The sequence below is a fragment of the Erpetoichthys calabaricus genome, chromosome 9 (genome assembly GCF_900747795.2).
Source record: "Erpetoichthys calabaricus chromosome 9, fErpCal1.3, whole genome shotgun sequence".
Classification (NCBI taxonomy): domain Eukaryota; kingdom Metazoa; phylum Chordata; class Cladistia; order Polypteriformes; family Polypteridae; genus Erpetoichthys; species Erpetoichthys calabaricus.
In genome coordinates, this window is record NC_041402.2 from 193,452,978 (window position 1) to 193,476,254 (window position 23,277).

A 23,277-nucleotide genomic window follows, 5' to 3' on the forward strand; every position below is an offset into this window, starting at 1 on the left:
GGACAGATCCCAAGGTGGTGCTCTCTCAAGGAAGTTCTCAAAGTTCATTGACTGTAGATGAGCCATTCCTCTTGAATACTAAACACAATCCCATCATGTCCACACTGAGAGAACGTGAATGGTGCACCTTCCCTCTTACACTTTAATACAAACTCTAAATTCAACCTTTGATGATTTCGGTGGAGGATGTTCAACAGTACAGCGATGCTGGCTCAGGGATGTCATCCACTGTGTGTACTGTGAGTAGAAAAAAAAACTAGCAGAGAAGGAAGAAGGGATGAGGAGAAGAGGACGGTGAGGATCATAACCAGGAAATCCCTAAACCTGAGACAAAAATCAACAGAACAGAATGAGCAAAAGTTCTTCAAGTCAGTCAAAGATCTCATCCTCGTCCTGAGAATCAGGTGCAAATAAACTGGTCTGCTTAAGCACCTGGCTGACTCAGATAGTCAATATTGTCTCATTGTTCACAATCACGCTACTATATGTAGTGTGGAAACAATCAATCTAACAGGACACACCTGGGCAACTTATGCTCACCTAAACACTAGTCGGTCTACCACAAAAAGGTGCTAGATCATTTAAGACAACTAGAGATCAACACCAAGAAATAACAGTTGAAATTCTGAACTCTCATATTCAACTTTCGATCTCAAACCCAAATATCTTCAGTGTGTAGCAATTGGCCTTGCTGTTCCAATACTTTGGGATAAGACCATCATGAAAGAACCTACAGAAACCCAAATCAAGCAGCCTTTACTGGAAAGAGCACCATCACGAGGTGACAAGGTCAACGGTTACAGCGAAAGGACTTCAAACCAATCAGTCAATCAGGCCATCACTAACGGGGACCACTACTCATTGACAGATGTGTGTCAGCAGACGGCTTTAGCTAAATGCTACAAAGACAATAAATAGCACTCGACACTGTACTGAAGTTTTGTTTTTGAAATTCCCTTTTATTTATGGTTTTATAATTTAGAAGACACACTGCTGTACGTGAATGCCTCTAGAAACCAGAACTTAGAAAATTTCTCCTGCTCTTGAAGTCTCCCCTTCTTTATCGCCCTTTACGAAGAGCGAGGGCCACTGAGTAGGGCAGCGTTGCGTCCCTTCCCTTCCCTTCCTTTCCTTTCCACAGGAACTTGAAACAATCAAACTTAGAAATATAAAAACATTACAAACATAATAAAAAATAAATCTATAATCCACAGTCATTGGTACTCTTGGGAGTGTAGTCATTGGTGTGTCATGTGATCCACATCATGGCCTCTCTTTCCCTTAAGAGTACATTCCAGGCAGAAATAAATCAATTCCATCAGAGGGCTGACTCATAGCGTGTCACTATGTGGGACTGCTGAGGACCACAAGGCTATCTGACGCAAAGACTTCCATGGTCCATGGTCTCCATCCTTATGGCTGACGCTACAGAATGGGGTATTCGACACAATGAAGGAGGTGGGCAAACTTCTGGGGACTGCAGAATTCATTCAAAAATGAAAATCCAAATATATATATCTCCTAAAACATCTCAAACTTACATGTAGAAAAAATATATTTAAGAAATGACTCTCTGTTTCTTTGTGTATCTACTTCACATTTGGTAATACAACTTTTATCATGTCATTGGCTCTTTTTTAAACTACATTTGACGTCTCTAACCCCATAAAGATGACCAGCTATGGTCATCTGTGCATCCTTAGGACTGCCCAGCTTTAACTGTTCAGTCTTGTCAGTTACTTCTAAACATCTAAAGGCAATCAAACAGTTTGGTTTTCATGCAGATGATCTCTGGACCTCAGTCTCTAGTAGTTAGCGAGACTAAGGTCATCCGTAGTGGTTTCCAGTTAAAACGGCCAAACTGTCACAAAAGGCCCCAAGAAGACACTCTTCCGAGGTAGGATCCTCAATAATCCATTTAGTGTCACAGATGCAGTTGGTCTTAGTCACTGTGCCACCAAACGAAAAGACAGAACAACCTAAACAACTGAAGAGGGAAGCACATACCAAAGCTCAACCCATAAATTACTCGGATAGCCAAATATTTGTATTTATGTGACCAGCACACTTCAATTATCTTCACAACCCTACAGGACCCACATTAGGATCAAGAGTGACATTCATAAGCGGGGTTGATGACTCTCAAAAAGTTGGGTCAAGATGACTAAAAAACTAACAACGACTGAATGGTCAACCATATAAAAAATCTAAATCCACCTCCCCATACTCCGCCACCCCATCCACCCCTTAAACCCACCCGTAATCAGCTGTAGTGCAAATGAATGGCCACCATAAGGCACTCTTATAAACCTAAGGGCAGGGATGGAGTTTGGTCATCAATGCCACCATTTAGAGTTTGAAATGGCACCTCTGACTTCACCATGTGAAGTGCAATCGAACAGTGGAAGTCTGTCAAGTGCTTTAGACAGGAGGAAAAAAATAAAGAATTGACGGACTTGAAAGACAGTAACAAACAGCAAAAGCTCTCCGTTATCACATTCGGAGGTCACCACGGCATGAGGGTGCCTTGGGTCAGGATATCACGTCCAAACTTCTTCTCACTGCGAGTATTTCCCTAATATTTATGTGCCCTCATTCGACTTTTCCATCTACTGCAGCTTCTTTTGTGGACTTCCCAGTGTACGTATTTTCAGCCCCATTTCTACTCCAGCACTTTAAAGCTGAAATGTTCTTCCCGTGTTCCATGGACAGTTTAAATATTAAGCTGCATCTGCCGAATGTGAGAAGCAAAGAAAGATGGTGTTGCTTGCTGCCCATCAATACTTCTGAAAATTTTCTAATGGCACTGGATAGAAGGTGCCACCTGAGCTCTCAGTGTACCGGGAGCTCGGTGTCAGAGTGCACTTTTGAAGCCCAGGTAAGGCACACAGGATGCGATCCAAACTCTGTCGGGCCTCTTGTGCAAATATTAGCATATCCTGAGGTTCAAGAAACAAAAGATAGTGAGAAAAAGGCAGGGAGAAGTGTGGCACAACAGCTCCCGTCACATTATTTTTGCCTTAAATTTGCATAGTCCTTGGTTGCCCATGCAAGTTTTGCATTTGAGTTTTGAGCAATATTATAATCCCAGCAGTAATCTGGGTTTAAGATCTTGGTTGGTTTGTTCAAGAGAAAGTACTTATTTAAGTGGCTCTCGTCATGCCAGACTGCCTCGATATTTTTTTTCTTGTCTTCTACGATGTTTTGGAAGCAGAACTCAACCAATTTCAAAACGTTAAGCGGCCTGCCTCCAAAGACGGCTGCATGATAGTAGTAATCGCCCATCCCATCTGCGATGTAGGCCGTCGACTGTGGCCGCCTTTCGTAGGTGAATTTGTAATTACTTTCATGGAAGAACCATGCCTGAGCCTGCGCCACCAGTTCTCCTAAGGTCTCCACGCTGTAGGGGGCTAAGAAATACTGATCAACATCCATGCAAAAGACATAGTCCACCTCGTACTGGATGTAATTCCGCAGAAGGTCTGAGAGGGTCTTCATGCGCATCATGCTGATGTCCTGCCACCTGTCCTCCTTAAGAATGCGAAACACTTTATATGAATGTTTTACTCCAAATTCAATGTAGGGGAGTCTTGAGGGATCATCCACAATCACGTACACAATCACCCGATACCCTTTCATGAAATGCATCTCAGCGGTGAGGAGAAACTTCTCCAAGTAAGCATCCAGGTATCTGAAAACACAGACAACAAGGAGGTCATGTGTTACAACAGGTATGTCTCATCTCATGGTTTTCCCCTTTTCCTCATTTCACATTGTTTTATCACCATCTTCAGTTTTATTTTTATTTGAAGATGTATGCCAAAGAACTTTGTTCATGTTAGAAGACCATATGCATTAATTTCTATGACATACAACGCGAATCGCCCTGGTTTATCAAATGAATAGCATATATTATTAAGATTTAATGTACAAGGGTAAATCAAAAAGTAAAGGCAATTTGAAAATTATGCAGTGTGAAGGACCAACAGATGTCGCTGCGGGGATGGGTTCTGCTCCCTTAGCTGGCCAGAAGGCCATGGGAAATGAAGAATAACTTGGGCTAGGGAGCAATGATCTGTCACATTAGAACAGGGGCGCAGGAAGATTCTGCAGCATTAGAAACCCCGGAAGGACATATGGATTGGGCTTGTGTACTGGGAATGCTGGGACAGAGGGTGACTGCCAGCTCTGGGCAGAGCATTCCCCCGTACACCAGGTGGCAGCACCCCATTTGGGTGGGGCTGCAGTACGGATGTCTGTAGGTCAGCATGGGAATTGTGCTCCCAGAGGTCTGTCCTGCAGGGGTCTATGGGGGCTACCAGGGGGAGCTATAGAATATTGATGGCAACAAGGACCGTTGGGGTCATGCCAGACATGGAAGTGCTTCCTGGTGGTAACAGATTTTGGACTGAAAGTACTCCCGGGTCTGGAGTTAAAAGTGAGCCCTCCACTCAACTCAGCAGTGAGAGTCAAGACTCAGAGTTGGAAGTGGAGGAGTGAAACAGAGAAACGCAAAAGAAAGAGTTGTGCAGAAGGTATTGTTGAAAGTCAAAATACTTTAATTGAACTTGGACCGTTATGGTACAATTGTGTCTTTGTCTGGGGTCTGAGGTGCTGATCCACCCTCTCGTGGCTACAGCAGTAGCTGCAACAGATAGAAGCTAATGCAATGCAACACATTTGTGATGGATTATGGGTGGTTTGAACATGCACGGCACAGAGCTCTGCTGTTAAGTCTAGTTGAAGCCAATGTCAAATGAATATGGACTGTAAAACAGCACCAGGGAGTGATGATTACTTGACATAACTTGAGATTTTTTTCATGGATATCCTTGATACGGTTAGCTTTTGGCCAGTGTTGATCACCATAGGCTCCTATTCTATCAGAAAATTTGTTTTCTCCATTTTACTTGGAAACCATCAATCAAAAATTTTTCATGGCTACCACTACAAGCCACTTGGGATAAGAGATCTAAAAAATAAATAGCATTTTTTGGTGGAGTATTCCTTTAAAAAGGAACATAGATGGTCTTGATAGTGTGCCAGCTATAAACAAAATGAGTTGCCACTGTGTATAACACAATCTGGTCTTTTGTGTCTCTTAAAGGCTCACATTAGTTTACTTTCTCTGTTTTCATCAGCAGGTAAGGTGTGGAAACTCAGTTAAGGATGCTTTTCTGTAGAATATGTACACAGAGGGACACTAGTGAAGTTCTCGTCCCACTTGTATACAGTAATAACTCGCTACTTCGCAGTTCACTTTTCGCGGATTCACGACTTCGCGGATTTTATATGTAAGCATATCTAAATTCATAACGCGGATTTTTCGCTGCTTCGCGGGTTTCTGCGGACAATGGGTCTTTTTACTTGCTTCCTCAGTTGGTTTGCCCAGTTGATTTCATACAAGAGATGCTATTGGCGGATGGCTGAGAAGCTACCCAATCAGAGCACGCAGTTAAGTTGCTGTGTGCTGCTGATTGGCTCAGCGACGGAGTGTTGCATTAACCAGGAAGTCTCATCTCACTCATTCATCATTAACGTGCTAATGCTTCAGGGGCCGTGTCCAAGCGCCAACAGAAGATGCAAATGATTGCAGAAAAGGTAAAAGTTTTGGATATGCTGAAGGAAGGGAACAGCTACACCGCTGCAGGACATCGATTCTTTTTATTTAAAAAGGAGGAAAAGCATATAAGATCTACGGCCGCAGTGTCCTTTAACCAGGGTGCAAAACGAGTTGCAAGTGGACGTGATAAGGCAGTAGTCTGGATGGAATCTGCTTTAGGAATCTTTGCAACAAGGTCGACGACGTCATGACCGCCTACAAGCTGCTATGTGTACTTCGCTATACAGTAAGTGTAAACTTATCTACCGATTTCATATTGCTTAGCAGTTGTCCCTGTTTTTAATAGAGTAAATGGTGGGTTGTAAACAATACAGGGAGGGTTTAAAAACGTCCAAATACACGTTAAATAATTAAATAAATATAGTGTCCCTACTTCGCGGAAATTCAGTTATCGCGGTCGGCCTTGGAACCTATCTCCCGCGATAAGTGAGGGATTACTGTACTAGGAAAGCAAGACACACCATACAAGACTCTGTCCCATGAACAAGCCTGAGTCTCAATCCCCTCATAATTGAGTCCCCCATTATCACTAGTTTGTCCTTTCTGGGAACTGGCTATGAGGTGACCTGCTTTGGCGTCTCATCTTTGTCTACTACTTCAGAGTCATTAGAGGTGCCATCCAGCTCCGCAAGGTCACAAAAACAGTTGGACATGTCTAACTCGGAGTCTGTAATAAGTGTATAAGTTTAATACGTCACTGTGCTCTGTGCAAATATATTTTATAAATCTGCCTTTTTCTACTCACATGCACAGTTGACACAGAGCTAGATTTAGCACAGGAGTTCACCGTATAAGAACTGCTAGGCAAGCATTAAAAGACAAGTCAGTTAGGGATACCTGTGAAATTGGCAGTCAGACTGAGGACCATTATATGCTATTTTTGCATGTCAAAGCCAGCATGAAACTGTACCCTCTTTTGCCTTGTTTGGAATGGCATGATTCACCTAAGTGGGGGCCTGCACATGAAGAAAGAGTATAAAGCCTTGGAACATTGCCCAGCACACCGACGGACGGATGGGAGATAACGTCATCCGATCCTGAAAATCCTTCCAACGCAGTGGTGAAAATGGCAGACTCTATACATCGGGCCCCCTTTCCCGAACTGGGTTATGGCCATTAGCTTTCTTCTTCTGTTATGCAGTGTAAGCCATCATTAAACAAACCTAAGTTACTTCTCCTATGTGATTTCTTCATGCCGTATCACTAAGGGAGGGGTATTGCCTTTTTATACTATATCTATATAGATTCAGGTTATGTAACACGCTGCAATTACAAAAGAACTCATTCCAACAAAGGAGCTAATGCCCCCTGCTGGATACATATGCATTATGTTAACATAACTGCAAAATAATTAAATTTACTTTTTTCTGTAACACTCAAACCACATGTGAATCTGTATGTTTGTGGTTTTCATGTCAGGGATTTGTAAGTCCTATGAGCTTACAGCGACTATGTTTATATGCTGCCTGAACTTCATTTCATGCATTGCAATGCTGTAACCATTAAGACCAAATGTGATACCATTAAATAGAAAAGAAAATGGTTCACAGTTTTGATGGTTTCATCCTGGAGTGTTATTCAACATTACTTCTTACACTGCTAAAATTGATTTTTGGAACTGAAAGGTCAGAGGTGAAATTGATATGATTCACTGCTGGCTAACAGGGAGTAGTTTTACCTGTCGATGGGTCACTTCTGAATTTTGTAAACTGAGCCAAGTACAATCATATGAACAAGTTTGGGAACCCCTCTGAGCCTGCATAATAATTTACTGTACTTTCAACAAAAAAGATAACAGTGGCATGTTCTTTATTTCCTAGGAACATCTGAGTACCGCAGTGTTTTCCGAACAAAGATTTTTTAGTGGCGCAGTATCTTAGTTGTATGAAATTAAATCAAATGTGAAAAACTGGCTGTGCAAAAATGTGGGTCCCCTTGTAATTTTGCTGATTTGAATACATGTCACTGCTCAATGCTGATTGGTTGGATTAGCTTGTTAAGCCTTGAACTTCATAGATCGGTGTGTCCAATCATGAGATATAAAGGGATTTAAGATGGTCAATTGCAAGTTGGGCTTCCTTCCCTTTGACTCTCCTCTGAAGAGTGACAGCATGGGATCCTCAAAGCAACTCTCCAAAGATCTGAAAACAAAGATTGTTGAGTCTCCTGGTTTAGGGGAAGGCTACAAAAAGCTCTCTCAGAGGTTTAAACTGTCAGTTTCAAGTGTAAGGAATGGAATCAGGAAATGGAAGGCCACAGGCACAGTTGCTGTTAAACCCAGCAGGTCTCGCAGGCCAAGAAAAATCCAGGAGTGGCGTATGTGCAGGATTGTGAGAATGGTGACAGACAACCCACAGATCACCTCCGAGGACCTGCAAGAACATCTGGCTGCAGATGGTGTATCTGTACATTATTCTACAATTCAGCTCAATTTGAACAAAGAACATCTGTATGGCAGGGTGATGAGAAAGAAGCCCTTTCTGCACTCACGCCACAAACAGAGTCACTTGTTGTATGCCAATGCTCATTTAGACAAGCCAGATTCATTTTGGAACAAAGTGCTTTGGACTGATGAGACAAAAATGGAGTAATCTGGTCAAAACAAAAAGTGCTTTGCATGGCAGAAGAACAACATCGCATTCCAAGAAAAACACCTGCTACCTACTGTCAAATTTGGTGGAGGTTCCATCATGCTGTGGGGCTGTGTGGCCAGTTCAGGGACTGGGGCCTTTGTTAAAGTCGAGGGTCAGATGAATTCAACCCAATATCAACAAATTCTTCAGGATAATTTTCAAGCATCTGTCACAAAGTTAAATTTATGCAGGGGTTGGACATTCAAACAAGGCAATGACCGAAAACACAGTTGGAAATCTACAAAGGCATTCATGCAGAGGGAGACGTAGAATGTTCTGGAATGGCTGTCACAGTCCCCTGACTTGAATATCATCGAAAATCTATGGGATGATTTGAAGCAGGCTGTCCATCAAATTGAACTGAACTGGAGAGATTTTGTATGAAGAATGGTGAACAAGACCTCCATCCAGAATCAGACACTCATCACAGGCTATAGGAGGACAGCGTCTAGAGGCTGTTAGATTTGAAAAGGAGGCTCAACTAAGTATTGATGTCATATCTCTGTCGGGGTGCCCAAATTTATGTACCTGTCTAATTTTGTTATGATGCATATTGCATATTTTCTGTTACTCCAATAAACTTAATGTCACTGCTGAAATCCTACTGTGTCCATAAGGCATGTCAGATATTAAAAGGAAGTTCAGCCAATGAAAAACAAAAATCCAAGGAATTAAGAGGGGTTCCCAAACTTTTTCATATGACAGTATTAAGTACTAGTGTGTTCAGCTTAGTGTATACTCGACAATGATAATTAACACCATAGCTAACTATGCCCAAACAATGTTTTTTAAATCAGAAGGCCTGCTAGTAGACACAAATGACGAGGACAGGGAAGAATTGAGATTTAAGCTATCAAGAACCCAAAGTTGACCAAGACCCATGTGACACAGCTCTATGCAGCAGCACATTTTAGTCCACGGCCATCTTATCTCGACAGACCAGCTGTGAAGGAAGCAATGGATGGAACGGTAACCTGACCGGGATGGTGGTTGTTACATTTCCTGTATGAGATGCCAATACAATGAATGGGAAGTGGAGAAATGTCTGCCCAGTTAATATGTTCCTCCAGCATACTTGCTGGCATCATGCTTTTGCTGCTGCCCCAGTCTGGACTCCCATGGGGTTGAACAGGAATGTAGTTGGAAGTAGGGCATGCACCCCTGCCTGGGATCCAGTAGAAGGAGATTTTGTGGGGATAGGGTCCCCTGCTCTCATCTCTCACACTGGTGACATACTGAGTCCTGTTTTAAAAGAAGCTCATCCTCCTCCTCAGTCGGGTAAGTTAAGAGTCGGGAGCAGAGCGAGACAAAGCTCACCTGGAATGTAGGCAGAGGAAGGAAAGAAGGAAAAAAAGAAAAGGTAGTGGGTTGTATTAAATTATATTTCGGTAAAAAAAAAGCCTGTTTAAAGAAAAGAAGAAGCAAAGGCTTATTTGAACTGGGAACAGTCTGGTGGAGCTGTGATAACTGGGAGATGCCTCTGACTCACAAACACAGACTAATGCTGGGTTGGTACTGAACTTTTGACTTAGGCATCAATACCAGCTTTTTGGATCTAAGAGTCAGTACCAAAAATGTTTCAGAAGAAAATAATGGATAACTACAAACACCGTCAAACCCCCATCTTACTCCAGCCTCCCTGATGGGAAACAATTTGGTGGTTTGGGCCTGAAGTTATAATCAAGGGAAACATCCCCAGTTAAGTTCTGATCACGAATAAAAATGTTGTTCCACTTTATGAAGACAACAAAATGGACAATTTTCCACAACCACAATAATTAGTGTCTATGGAGAATGAGGGGGAAGAGAATTTCACTGGAAATCTTAACGTTTATTTCCGGTATTGAAAATATCAAAATGGTGGCACACTACCATTTTAAATTTTTTTTTTATTTTGCAAGTATCAGTATCGTTATATTGCGTAACCTTAACTAAAGAGCCGGCCAAACTGAGGGGTAAAAAAAAAAAAAATCAGGCATGGGGAGATGGATGTGTTAACACCATCTCAAAAAATAAGAAAAAAATTTAATTCCTAGTTTATTAAAAAAAGAAAAAAAGCCTAGATATATGCATCTGAAAGGGTTACACCAGGAAAAAGGAGACGTCCAACTTGTGGTAACAGTGAATGAAGGGACAGTGGTGCACAAATAGCACTAACCCTGTAGAGCCAGCAACTGGAAACTCTCAGTGACTCCGTTTTTGAAATGTGGCTAAAGGTGATCCACGGGGGATACACTACTTTATGAACCTGCTTAGAAATACTCACTTGCCAATTGCAAAGACGGTCAAGCCAATGATGGGATTTTCTTTGGTGAAGTGATTCTGAACAACCTCACGATTGAAAGTGCCTTCACCAATAATGGGAGCATTCCAGTGTGTCCTGGAAGGAGAAAAAAAAAAAAAATCATCTGTTTGGAGACTTCTCACAAAGAAGAATCACTGTCCCGCATTCAAGTACATTCAAATTCTAAAAGCTGTAATTCTATAAAAATGAGTGATCAAAGTGATTTGACCTGGGCCAATTGCTCACAGAGCAGGTACTCTTTGGACCAGGCCTCGCTGTAACTGACCACAACACCCTTGGGCCACCAATCCCCACCATACACACTCACACACACTTTCTCCTTCATTTGCTCCTGGACACTCTTGCTAATCTCTCATTCACATCACTCCCATTAATTCAGCAGTGACTTTACATTTATCCAATATTAGCTGTACCCCGTGCCTTCGCCCACATAGTTATGGAATCAGTAATGAATTACTGACTCGGGCGCCGCTGTGAGTGGCAGCCTTTCCAGCAGCTCCGTGTAGGACTTTATCTTTCTACCTTTTTCTCTATTTCACTGATCACTCCTACCACTTTCTTTTATGTGGACTCGTTCCCTGGACACTTTTTACTACTTGTGAATTTCCCCTTGGGATTAATAAAGTATCTATCTATCATCTAGGACAAACTTTAAAAATCAATAGACGTTGGCACCGTATCTGATTGTGTTCAGCTCTGACGGTAGAGTGTTCCACGTGTGGCCGTGATATCTCTGACAATCAGCAGCTACCCTCTAAAACACATGGAGCTCTGATTTCAAAAACGTCAAATGTTACTCCTTAACAATCTGTAGATGATAATGTCTGTTGAACAAACAGGTATTGCTAGCTAAGCACAGGCAAGGTGCACTCCAACACGTGGCGAGATGTAGACTAACTCGAGCAGAGTTAGCCCACAGCCACTCTCTTGGATTTGCATAAACACATCGGTACCGCAAGTAAACTATGGTACTGAGCGCCATGAGACAAGTCGCAAAATCAACCGGAAAGTTCGGGCAAATTATAGAAAACAACCTGATCTAAATCCGTTAAGTAATTCTCTCATGAAAAGTGGACAGACATACAGACAGAACACGCTTGGACCATGAAATTTTTAAAACCGTTTCTTAGCGAGCACCTATGGGCCAAGGGTAGCCTCCATTCCAAATTTCAAGTCCCAAGTCCTAATGGTTTGGGAGATTTCGTGATAAGTGAGTCAGTGGTATTTGGCTTTTATATACAGTACTAGACATTAAGCCCGTTACAATAACAGGTGCTAGAACAGTAGTGCATTCTCTTTAATATTTTTTTTACGCTCATTTTCCTTTTTTTCTATAAATCTATTTGCTCTTCTGAGTCTTTCTCTTTTAGCGTTTTTCTGTCGCTCATTTTCTTTTTCTTCTTTTTTAGGTGGCATGTTGTTAGTAGATACAGTAGTCACAGTAATATAGGCTTGTACGTCCGTAATATTTTCTGTTACAGTAATACTGGCTGGTATGTGGCTGTAATATGCGTCACTGTATTGTGTGCCTTTAATTTTCTCTCGCAGTAATACTGGTTTGTATTTCCGTAAAATGCGTGTAATTTTCTCTGACAGTAATACTGGCTTTGATATCGTAATATGCGTTTAATTTTCTGTCACAACAGTGGGCAATCAGCAGATTCTCCCCAGCAACTGATGTAATGTGTGGCGTGCTGTTGATAATCGTGCTTGTGGCGTCTCTCCAGCAAGTACTGTGCAGTTCCCCAGCAAGTATTTTAATCCGTGCTGGATTGCAGTTGATTATTGTATGTGTGGCGTCTCCCCAGCAACGGATTTTATGTGCGCGAAAATAAATCTACTTTTAAAAGTCATCCTATTGTAATATCATGAAAATTCGTATATTTAGGAAAACCCCTCCAACGACTGACACTTTACACTTTACCGGGCCAGGCTTCTTAATCGCAAATCTGACATCCTCAGAGTGAACACTTGCACAACAACAAACACTAATCCCACCTCTTTGGGGAAGCTGGTCTCCGCGTCTCAGTAGGCCCTACCCGTTTGGATTTTTCGTGCCTTTTGTTTTAAGTCTTACCTCATTTACAGAAATCCAATTGAATCGACCGCGCGATATTTTATAGGTCCCGCCCTCTCTGTCTTGTGTGACGCATCAGGCGGCCTTTGAAGCATTTGCTCAAAGCGCTGCACCGTGCCCCGCACATACGCACTTCACCAGAAGACACACACACACACACGGACACTGGACACACACAGGGGTTTTATTAAAGAGGATATAGATAAGGAATCATCAAGCAGAAGATGCATTGAATTCATTCTGGGATTGTTGTCATTTCAAACAAGCAATCATTTAAATTCACAGATTTGTCTTCATTAAAATCTATAATGGTTATACCCAATCATGGAACATTTACTGATTATCCAGGAGGTAACGTTCAAGAATGGATTCAAAACCCTTTTGAAAACTTTCTTTCTAAAGGTTTCTCAGTTTTTCCGGGCTCTTGTTTTAGCTTTGACGCATGCTTGTGTTTTTTGATTTCTTGGTTTTGACCCTTTTACTGTTAGCTCATCTGTTCTCTTAGCTATTTCTCAAATCTTGTCAGTTTGCTGACATAACAACGACGAGTACAGGTTATGCCATTGACGAAGTGTGCCAGTTCCTCAGAATATGGATATTTTAACCACAGTAGTATCTCACAATAGATTTTCCACTTAGATAAAGTTATCCACTCTGGCACCGTTTAAAACTGGTTGTTGAGTTTACTCAGGTTGTCTTTTGTATTATATGAAATTTGTTTGGGGATCAGAAACAATAAAGCAAAACTGGAGGAAATCAGGAAGGGGGCAAATTCCTTTTCATTGCATTATATGCATAGCATGAATTGGTGGTACACATTTTAGTGTGTGAATATAGTATTTTTTGAACCACTATTCAAAAGATGCAAAGATATTGTCTCCAAAAACTATACATCTAGTGACTTCCATGTGTTGACTACTCAATAGGTTAGAGCAGGGGTCTTCAATCACAGTCCTGGAGGGCCGCAGTGGCTGCAGGTTTTTGTTCTAACCCAGTTGCTTAATTAGAAAGCAATTCTTGCCAATAATTTAATTTCATGGCTCGTTAGTGCTTTAACTCTGCTATGTCAGGTAATTCTCATATCCTAGATTTTCTTCCCCTTTCTAAGGATATCATTTGATTTGAAGGGTAAAATGGAGGAGTAATTCTTAGTCTTTCACTTTTTTTTTCTCTTCACTTTCCTTCCTAGTATTTAATTAAACCCAATAGTACATGATAAACACACACAGGTGTAAATGCAAACAAGCTAAATGGAGAAATGCTGGTCTCTTTTGTCATTTGCATCTTATTGCTAATTAGGAGCAATTAAAAACCAAGAATACAGCTGTTTAAGACTAAAATAAGCAATAAAGGTTCAAAATCTTAACGAGCGAGACAACTAAAGTGAACCACAAGTGTTACTTGAGCAGTAAGTGCTTCTTATTAAGCAATTGGGTTGGAGCAAAAACCTGCAGCCACTGCGGCCCTCCAGGACCGTGACTGGGGACCACTGGGTTAGAGGATGGTGAAATGTACGGTTATTATATAACATGTGAAGCTTCTACAGTAGTTCCGAATTTGAAGTGAACGGTGGACCACAGGATATCAGGTGGACTGACAGTAATCTGAATAAACTGGAGCACACAACTTCATTTCTACTGCTAACTTCCATGTTCTAATATCCAATTTGTTCTTGGCATTGATGGGCAAAACAAATGCGACGAACGTGACTGACTACACTGGACAATGAACATTTTGTTCCCTGAACACTTTGAGTGCACATGACAGATTTTTACCCTGCTGAGCACAAAAATCACCTCTAAGTGTTCTTATTACAGTAATCCCTCGCTACTTCGCGGGTTCACTTTTTGCGGATTCACGACTTTGCGGATTTTATATGTAAGCATATCTAAATATATAACGCGGATTTTTCGCTGCTTCGCGGGTTTCTGCGGACAATGGGTCTTTTTACTTCTGGTACTTGCTTCCTCAGTTGGTTTGCCCAGTTGATTTCATACAAGAGATACTATTGGCGGATGGCTGAGAAGCTACCCAATCAGAGCACGCAGTTAAGTTCCTGTGTGCTGCTGATTGGTTCAGCAACGGAGTGCTGCATTAACCAGGAAGTCTCATCTCACTCATTCAGCATTAACGTGCTCCTGCTTCAGGGGCCATGTCCAAGCGCCAACAGAAGATGCAAATGATTGCAGAAAAGGTAAAAGTTTTGGATATGTTGAAGGAAGGGAACAGCTACACCGCTGCAGGACACCATTACAGCATCAATGAGTCCACAATTCTTTTTATTTAAAAAGGAGGAAAAGCATATAAGATCTACGGCCACAGTGTCCTTTAACCAGGGCGCAAAACGAGTTGCAAGTGGAAGTGATAAGGCAGAAGTCTGGATGGAATCTGCTTTAGGAATCTTTGCAACAAGGTTGACGACGTCATGACCGCCTACAAGCTGCGCTTCGACCGGAAAAAGAAGCAGCGGCAGCAACTGCCGATCACAATGTTTTTGCAGCCTCGCAAAAAAGAGCCAGTTCCCACTACTACTACTACTACTACTACTACTACTACGGATACACCTTCGGAAACCGTGGAGGAGGCGCCCCAGGAAATGGCACCGCCGTCTGAAGAGACGTTAAATATAGTCATCGGCTGCGCAGTAAAAGTCATCATCACCTTCATCGTCATCATTTTTACTGCGCAGCATATTCATCATCATCATCACGTCATATATAGCTACGTGTACTTCGCTATACAGTAAGTGTAAACTTATCTACCGATTTCATATTGCTTAGCAGTTGTCCCCGTTATTAATAGAGTAAAGGGTGGGTTGTAAACAATACAGGGAGGGTTTAAAAACGTCCAAATACACGTTAAATAATTAAATAAATATGGTCTCCCTACTTCCCGGAAATTCAGTTATCGTGGTCGGCCTTGGAACCTATCTCCCGCGCTAAGTGAGGGATTACTGTATGTACCATTTTATTATAGTCAGTTGCCTATTTTTGTGGTTTTCCTTTCATATCGTAAGTATACATTGACTCCTGGAACATTGGTGCTGATCTGAAAGTTGTGATGCTGCAGCTCGGAAATCCCAAGTCAGTCAGCCAGTCATTTTCCAACCTGCTATATCCTAAAACAGGGTCACGAGGGGTCTGCTGGAGCCAATCCCAGCCAGCACAGGGTGCAAGGCAGGAAACAAACCCCGGGCAGGGTGCCAGCCCACCGCAGGGCACACACACACACACACCAAGCACACACTAGGGACAATTTAGGATTGCCAATGCACCTAACCTTCATGTCTTTGGACTGTAGGAGGAAACCGGAGCACCAGGAGGAAACCCACGCAGAAACAGGGATAACATGCAAACTCCACGCACGGAGGACCCAGGCAGCGAACTCAGGTCTCCTTACTGTGAGGCAGCAGTGCTACCACTGTGCCACCATGCTGCCCAAATCCCTGTTGTTTAATTTGCGGCTGGCACAGCTATGCTGAAGAGTCTTGATACATTAAAAAGAACTGGCTGCTCCAAAAGCTGGGTAAGAAAATGTGATGCATAAACCACATGTTGTCCCAGCAAAGGTTGTTTTGCCTCTTCTTCATACAAAACGTGGACTGATAAAAAAAATTTGTGAAAGTGGTGAACAAGGAAAAATGAAGAATTTGATCTTTCAGACATGTTTCTGTGAAAAATTGAGGTCAAGACTAAGGAAGACCACAGCTCAGAAACATCATCAGTGACAAGCAGCTTGAAGATCTTCGAACAGGGAGGAAACCACGAGGAAAACATATGACCAAGTGAAGTGGCATCCTGTTCACAACGTTCACAATTCAGATCTTTTCCTGGGTAGATTTTAGACAGTTGTCAATGTGACATCTGTGGCCAATTTACAATTTTGATCTGAATTAAGATATTCTTTTCACACGATCCTTCCCCATTTCAAGTCCACATGCATGTTAGTTTCAAGTGGGCAGATGTGATCCTCAAATGAGAATACACATCTGGGGACAACAAGCAAATTGTGGTGAAATCTGCCACAACAAAGGCCTTCCTCCTAAAACACCGGCCTTCAATTCCTCCAGTCTGTGCAATTTAAACCACCAGGGTTTCAAGGAGAGTGCAAAAGAAACGGGACAAAAGAGTTGGTGCTGAAAGAAACTGAAAAGATAAAATCGTTGTTATCCACTCAGGAGCTCAATAGCACAAGGTAATAGAAGCATAATGATTAATGCGTACGTTATAATGAGTGCTGTGACAGAAACAGACAGACGCATACACAGACCACTACAGGTATTTGGCTCCACACATTTGAGAAGTACCTCTCTGTCTGCTATGATATCATTCTGTCATTTTGACTGTTGCGTCACTATAAGGCATATTAGTGACAAATAGATTTTAGGGAAGCACTGTGGTCTATAGATATGCGACATGTTAAAAGGTTGTGGCTATTTTGTCACAGCGTGTTTGCATTTCCAGTTAGACAGTAATGATAACTTCCTTTAGTTATTTGTTCAGATGTGCAGTCAGAAGGAGGATGATGTGCAGCCTCCTCCGTGCCTTTACTGGTGTCGTTAGGCAGATTTAGGTGTTTTGAGTCCTAATATCTGCATCTCCTATGGCTCTTTGTTTTCAGCTCTCTAAACGTCTGACGGGGTGTGACACACATCTGGCCCTGCAAGACTAACTATACTGTACCTGTTAAAACACTGAGATAGCAGGTTTGCATTTCCAATTAAACAATAATGTTAACTTATCTTAATTATTTGTTTAAACATGCAACCAGGGTGGTTTATACTTCTGTGGGAGTGGCGTCAGTGTGCTTAGTCATATTGACTTGTCTGGGTGTGTTGAGTGCTGAGATCTGTATCTCCTGTAGCTTCTCGTTATCAACTCTCTTAACTTCAGTCCATTTGGCACTTCATATTTTCAAGATTGTAACTGCAAATTCTTCAAAACTTACAGTTGAAGTCAGAAGTTTCCATACACTTTGGGCGAATTCTTTAAAACTCTCTTTCTAACCCCTCCACAGATTTGATGCTAACATAGCACGTCATTTACGACATCTACTTTGTGCAGGGTAAAAGTCATTTTTCTTCCCACAATGTTCACAGAGCTATTTCACTTTTTATTGACTACATTACAGTTTTAGTGGGCCACAAGTTTACATGCATTTTGTTCATGTTAGGTGGCATTGACTTTAAACTTTTTAACTTAAGCCAAACATTTTGGGTCACCTTCCACAAGTGTCTTAAAATAGCTGGCTGGAATTTTGGCCCATTCCTCTAGACAGAGCTGGTGTAACTGGGACAGGTTTGTAGGCCTCCTTGCTCACACACACTTTTTTTTAATCGGTTTGAGGTCAGGGCTTTGTGATGGCCACTCCAATACCTTGATATGGTTGTCCTTAAGCCATTTTTCCACAGCTTTGGAGATATGCTTGGAGTCTTTGTCCATTTGGAAGACCCATCTGTGACTGAGCTTCAACTTCCTTGCTGAGCTCTTGAGATGTTGCTGCAGCGTATCTCCATCATTTTCCTTCCTCTGTATGCCATCTATTTTGTGAAGGGCACCAGTCCCTCCTGCAGCAAAGCAACCCCACAACATGATGCTCTCACCCCCACGCTTTTCTTTGGCTTACAAGCCTCACCCTTTTTCCTCCAAACATAACCATGATCATTATGGCCAAACAGTTTGATATTGGCTTCATCAGACCAGAGGACATTTCTTCAGATGTTAAGATCTTTGTCCCCATGTGCCATTGCAAACTGCAGTCTGGCTTTTTTATGGCAGCTTTGGAGAAGTGACTTATTCCTTGCTGAGCAGTCTTTCAGGATATGTCAATGTGGGACACATTTTACTGTGGATTTCAATAACTTGTCTACATGTTTCCTCCAGCATCTTCACAAGGTTCATTGCTGTTGCTCTGTGATTGATTTGCACTTTTTGTGCCAAAGTACGTTCTCTTCTAGGAGACAGAATGTGCCTCCTTCTTCAGCGGTGTGATGGCTGGGTGGTCCAATGGTACTTAAACTTGCGTATTATTGTTTGTAGAGATAAACGTTGAACCTTCAGGCATTTGGAAAGATTTGTGGAGGTCCACATTTTTTTCTCTGAGGTTTTGGTCGATTTCTTTCAATTTTCCCATTATGTCAAGCAAAGAGGCAGTGAGTTTGATGGTAGGCCATAACATACATCCACATGTTGATTCCAGTTAGTCTAATTAGCTTTCAGAAGCTCATTGTCTAATTGCGCAATCTAACACCTTCAAAGCGACAAGCTCCAGTAACTGTGCTAGTCAAGTCTTATCCATCCATCCATCCATTTTCCAACCCGCTGAATCCGAACAGGGTCACGGGGGTCTGCTGGAGCCAATCCCAGCCAACACAGGGCACAAGGCAGGAAACAATCCTGGGCAGGGTGCCAACCCACCGCAGGACACACACAAACCAAGCACACACTAGGGCCAATTTAGAATCGCCAATCCACCTAACCTGCATGTCTTTGGACTGTGGGAGGAAACCGGAGCCCCCGGAGGAAACCCACGCAGACACGGGGAGAACATGCAAACTCCACGCAGGGAGGACCCGGGAATCGAACCCAGGTCCCCAGATCTCCCAACTGCGAGGCAGCAGCACTACCGACTGCGCCACCGTGCCGCCAGTCAAGTCTTATATGCACAGATAATGCTGGTCTTACAGCAAATTTGATAATTGTTTCACAAATGACGCATTTAAGGTTAACTCCATGGTGAGATGGGTCTGGGACATGACAGGTCAAACCTCACCACTGGCTACCAGGGCAGCCACTTAAATGGTACTCATCACAGGTACCCTTGTAACACATGGTATAGCCACTAGAATAAATCTCCGTACCCTAACTGAACTAAACTGGGAGCTCTGATATTGTTGGCACCGAAATCTGGGTATGAGACCACCATGATGCATTGGGAATTAAAAAAAAAAAATCATTCAAATGGAGCAGTTATTGAATGCAGCTTTCTGCTACTGTATCAGCCTTTAAAGCAGAATGAGATCACTTACCACTGCTTGTACCACTTCATCTCCACCCTTGTTATCCATCCTGAGACAACCCTGGTGAGAAAATAAATGATATCTTCAGAATTTAGCTTAGACAGGAACAAATTAGAAATTTCTATGGGTCTGATAGGTTATGATCAATTACAAACTGTGTAATTATTTTTGCAGTGTTAGATGTTATCACCCCTGTAGCTGACGACCTATCCAGGTCTGGCATTTAAAACACAATTAAAAGTCTCCAGCCATTATCATTTTATAAGTGTTAACATTAGGAATGTATGCAAACACGTTTTGGATGAAGTTTCTATCGTCCACTTTGGGTGCGTAGATATTTATCAAAATCATTTTATAATTAAATAAATTACCCTTCACTATCACACATTTCCCTTCAGGAACAGATACTACATTGGGTACTACAAATTAAATTGTTCTATGTATTAAGATTCCCACATCTCTAGTTTTCTTTGTATAGCTGGAGTGGAATATTTGTTCAGTCCAATCTCTTTGCAACCGAAACTGATCCTTGCTTAATAAGTGAGTCTCCTATAAAAATTCTATCTTGGCGTTTAGACCTGTTAGGTGGGAGAATACTTTCTTCCTCTTTAATTCATGATTGACACCTTTGACATTCCACTTCACAAAGTTCACCGTTTGGTCATAGAGATGTTGCTTCTGAACTTTTATTGACATTTGATAGTTTTAAACTGAGGTAGTACGGTATTACATAAGATAGCTTTAACCCTAATTTCCACTTTTGCCAGGAGTTATGGCTATAAAACCTTTTGTTGTGTTGGCACTTACAATTGTGGGGGAAAAAGGATAGATTGGAAATACCTTGCGTCCCCTGACCCCCAGCCCCTTGCCCTGATCTCATTATCTTTGGATGTAGAAAAAGCATTCAATATGGTTGAATGGGACTACCTATTCACCACATTGCACAAATTTGGGTTTGACCCAAACATATGTGCATGGATCAAACTACTGTATACAAGTCCAGAAGTTTCAGTTTGTATTAATAGCAATTTTTCAGATGACTTCAAACTAGAGTGTTTTTACTAGACAAGGATATCCCGTCACCACTGCTATTTGCAATTGCCATTAAGCCATAGGCTGTTGACTTTCGAATTGCATCTGAGATAAAGGGGATTATAAAAGAAGGTCTTGAACAGAAAATATCACTATATGCAGATGATATGGTACTGTATAAATCAGACCCACAAAAGTCTGCACCTGCAGTCCTAACAGCACTAGCAGAATTTCAAAAGATATTTGAACTCAAAATTAATTTGAATAAAAGTATGCCTTTTCCAGTTAACTCTGTAGCACAGAACATTAGATTGGACGCCTTCCCTTTTATCATAGTAGATCAGTTCAGTGGTAAACATTACAAATAAATATAAATCTCTCGAGCAACAAAACTTTACTGTCTGCACGGAAATAAAAATTGTCAAGATGAATTCCCTTCATAAGCTTCTTTTTATATTTCAAAGCATACCCATTTACATTAACAAATATTTTTTTAAGAAATTTGATTCAATCATAACCTCATTTATTTGGAATTCCAAACATCCACGCATCCAAAGGGCGATCCTACAACAAACTAAAGCAGAAGGTGGCATGGCACTACCTGACTTTTAATTTTATTACTGGGTGGCAAATATACAAGCTATAAAAAGCTGGACATTGACACAAACACACACATGCTTGGTCCACAGTAGAAATAAAATCCTGCAGGACATCTTTATATTCCTAACATTGTACCCAAATAAATACAAGTTATCATCAATATGCTAACAACCCAATTGTGCTTCATTCACTCAGAATATGGAATCAATGTAGGAAGCACTTCAAGACAGAGAAGCTTTTATCTGTTGCACCTCGACATAATAACCACATTTTTCCACCCTCTCAAGCTTACACAATTTTTAATGTTTGGAAAACATATGGGATTAAATCATGTAAAGATTTGTACATCGATAATGTCTTTGTGTTCTACAAACAATTACACTCCAAATTTAGCTTCCATTCTATTTCCATATTAAAAACTTTGCTAAACGGAATTTGCCCAATTTTCCTCTACTCCCACCGATTCCGGAAGAAATACTGATCAGTCTTGAAGACTCAGACAGAATTTCTATAATATATATAAAAAATGTTAAAGTCCCTTCCTTTCGAAGATCCCAGAGTACAGTGGGAAAAGTATCTCTTACTCAACATTTCAGAAAAGGAGTGGAAGGCAGCCATGCACAGAATTCACTCAAGCTCCATATGTGCAAAGCATACAATTATCCAACTTAAAATCTTTTGTCAAGCACATCTGTCTCATTTAAAATTCTCCAAAATGTTTCCAGGACAGGATCCAACCTGTGAATGTTGTAATCGAGCTTCAGCCTCACTGGACCACATGTTTTGGGCCTGCTCCAAATTAACATAATTCTGGACAAAAATCTTTAAATGCCTCTCAGACGGCCTTAGTGTCACAATCACTCCTAATCCATTAACAGCTGTGTTTGGTGGACTCACAGAGGGGCTTAAAGTGGAGAAGGACAAACAAACTGTAATGACCTTTACTTCGCTACTAGCACATAGACTTATAGTCCACCTCTTTTACGTAGTCAGTGGGTAACTGATGTTATATATTATATGAAACTGGGAAAAATCTAATTTTCACTTGAAGGATATGCTTACATTTTTTTTAATACCTGGCAGGATCTAATCCATAACATTTTAGAATAAGCATTTATATTGGGGGAAAAGGATTATCTTCCCTCATCTCTACTTTTGAAGTTTTACTCTGGCTGTTGGCCTTCCTCTCTTTCTCTTGGGTTGGGGTTGAAATTAATTTAGTTTTGTTAAGCTTGACTTAATTGTATGGACTGTTCCTTTATTTTAGTAAAATCAATAAAATAATAATAATAATAATAATAATTCATTACATTTATATAGCGCTTTTCTCAGTACTCAAAGCGCTATCCACACAGGGAGGAACCGGGAAGTGAACCCACAATCTTCCACAGTCTCCTTACTGCAAAGCAGCAGCACTACCACTGCGCCACCTAATAAAGAAGGACAGGAACAAATAAAAAGAGAGCCAAGAGGCTTTGCCCTGGATGTATGGCCAGCTGGCCTTTTAGAAGGTCACACAATCTTCAATGTATCATCAAATGTGTCTTAATGTCACCTATTGGGAAAAAGGAAAAAAAAAAAACACACACACACGCAAACAGAAGGAGAGCCTCGCCTCACTGAACTCCAGAGATCTCTGCCCAAAGCAGCTAACCTGAACCACAACAGACAAAAAGAAAATAAAAGGCAGCTGTTACCATTTTCGCATTAGCACATTTACACAAATACGAAAGGAAGCTTCAGGAAGATGAAACAAACAATGCAGTCAAAACTACTCCACAAGCCCAAACAGAAATGTCGAGGATTCATGCGCGACACGTTAAAAAGAATGCAAAAGTGTAGCCATTTATTCCACACGAGTGGTGGACTTAAAAGCATGTTGGATGAGAACCCCTATCCCCACGCCCCATTGCATCCTCGGAGGACACATGACTTGTTATTCTCTGTGTGCACTAATGTTGGCAGAGTGCTCTGAAACCTTCACCTGAG

The 23,277-nt window shown here is 41.5% G+C and overlaps 1 protein-coding gene across 1 annotated transcript in view; it reads right to left on the reverse strand.

Annotated features, from left to right (window-relative positions):
• Window positions 1-935: 935 nt before the first annotated feature.
• LOC114656995 (uncharacterized) overlaps window positions 936-23,277 on the reverse strand; it is a 108,747-nt gene continuing 86,405 nt past the window's right edge. The window contains exons 3-5 of the mRNA XM_028808695.2: window positions 19,666-19,716; window positions 10,523-10,636; window positions 936-3,691 (exon numbers count right to left, since the gene is read on the reverse strand). Coding sequence (XP_028664528.1) covers window positions 3,010-3,691; window positions 10,523-10,636; window positions 19,666-19,716 — 847 coding nt within the window. The 3' untranslated portion in view covers window positions 936-3,009. The remainder of the gene's footprint in view (window positions 3,692-10,522; window positions 10,637-19,665; window positions 19,717-23,277) is intronic.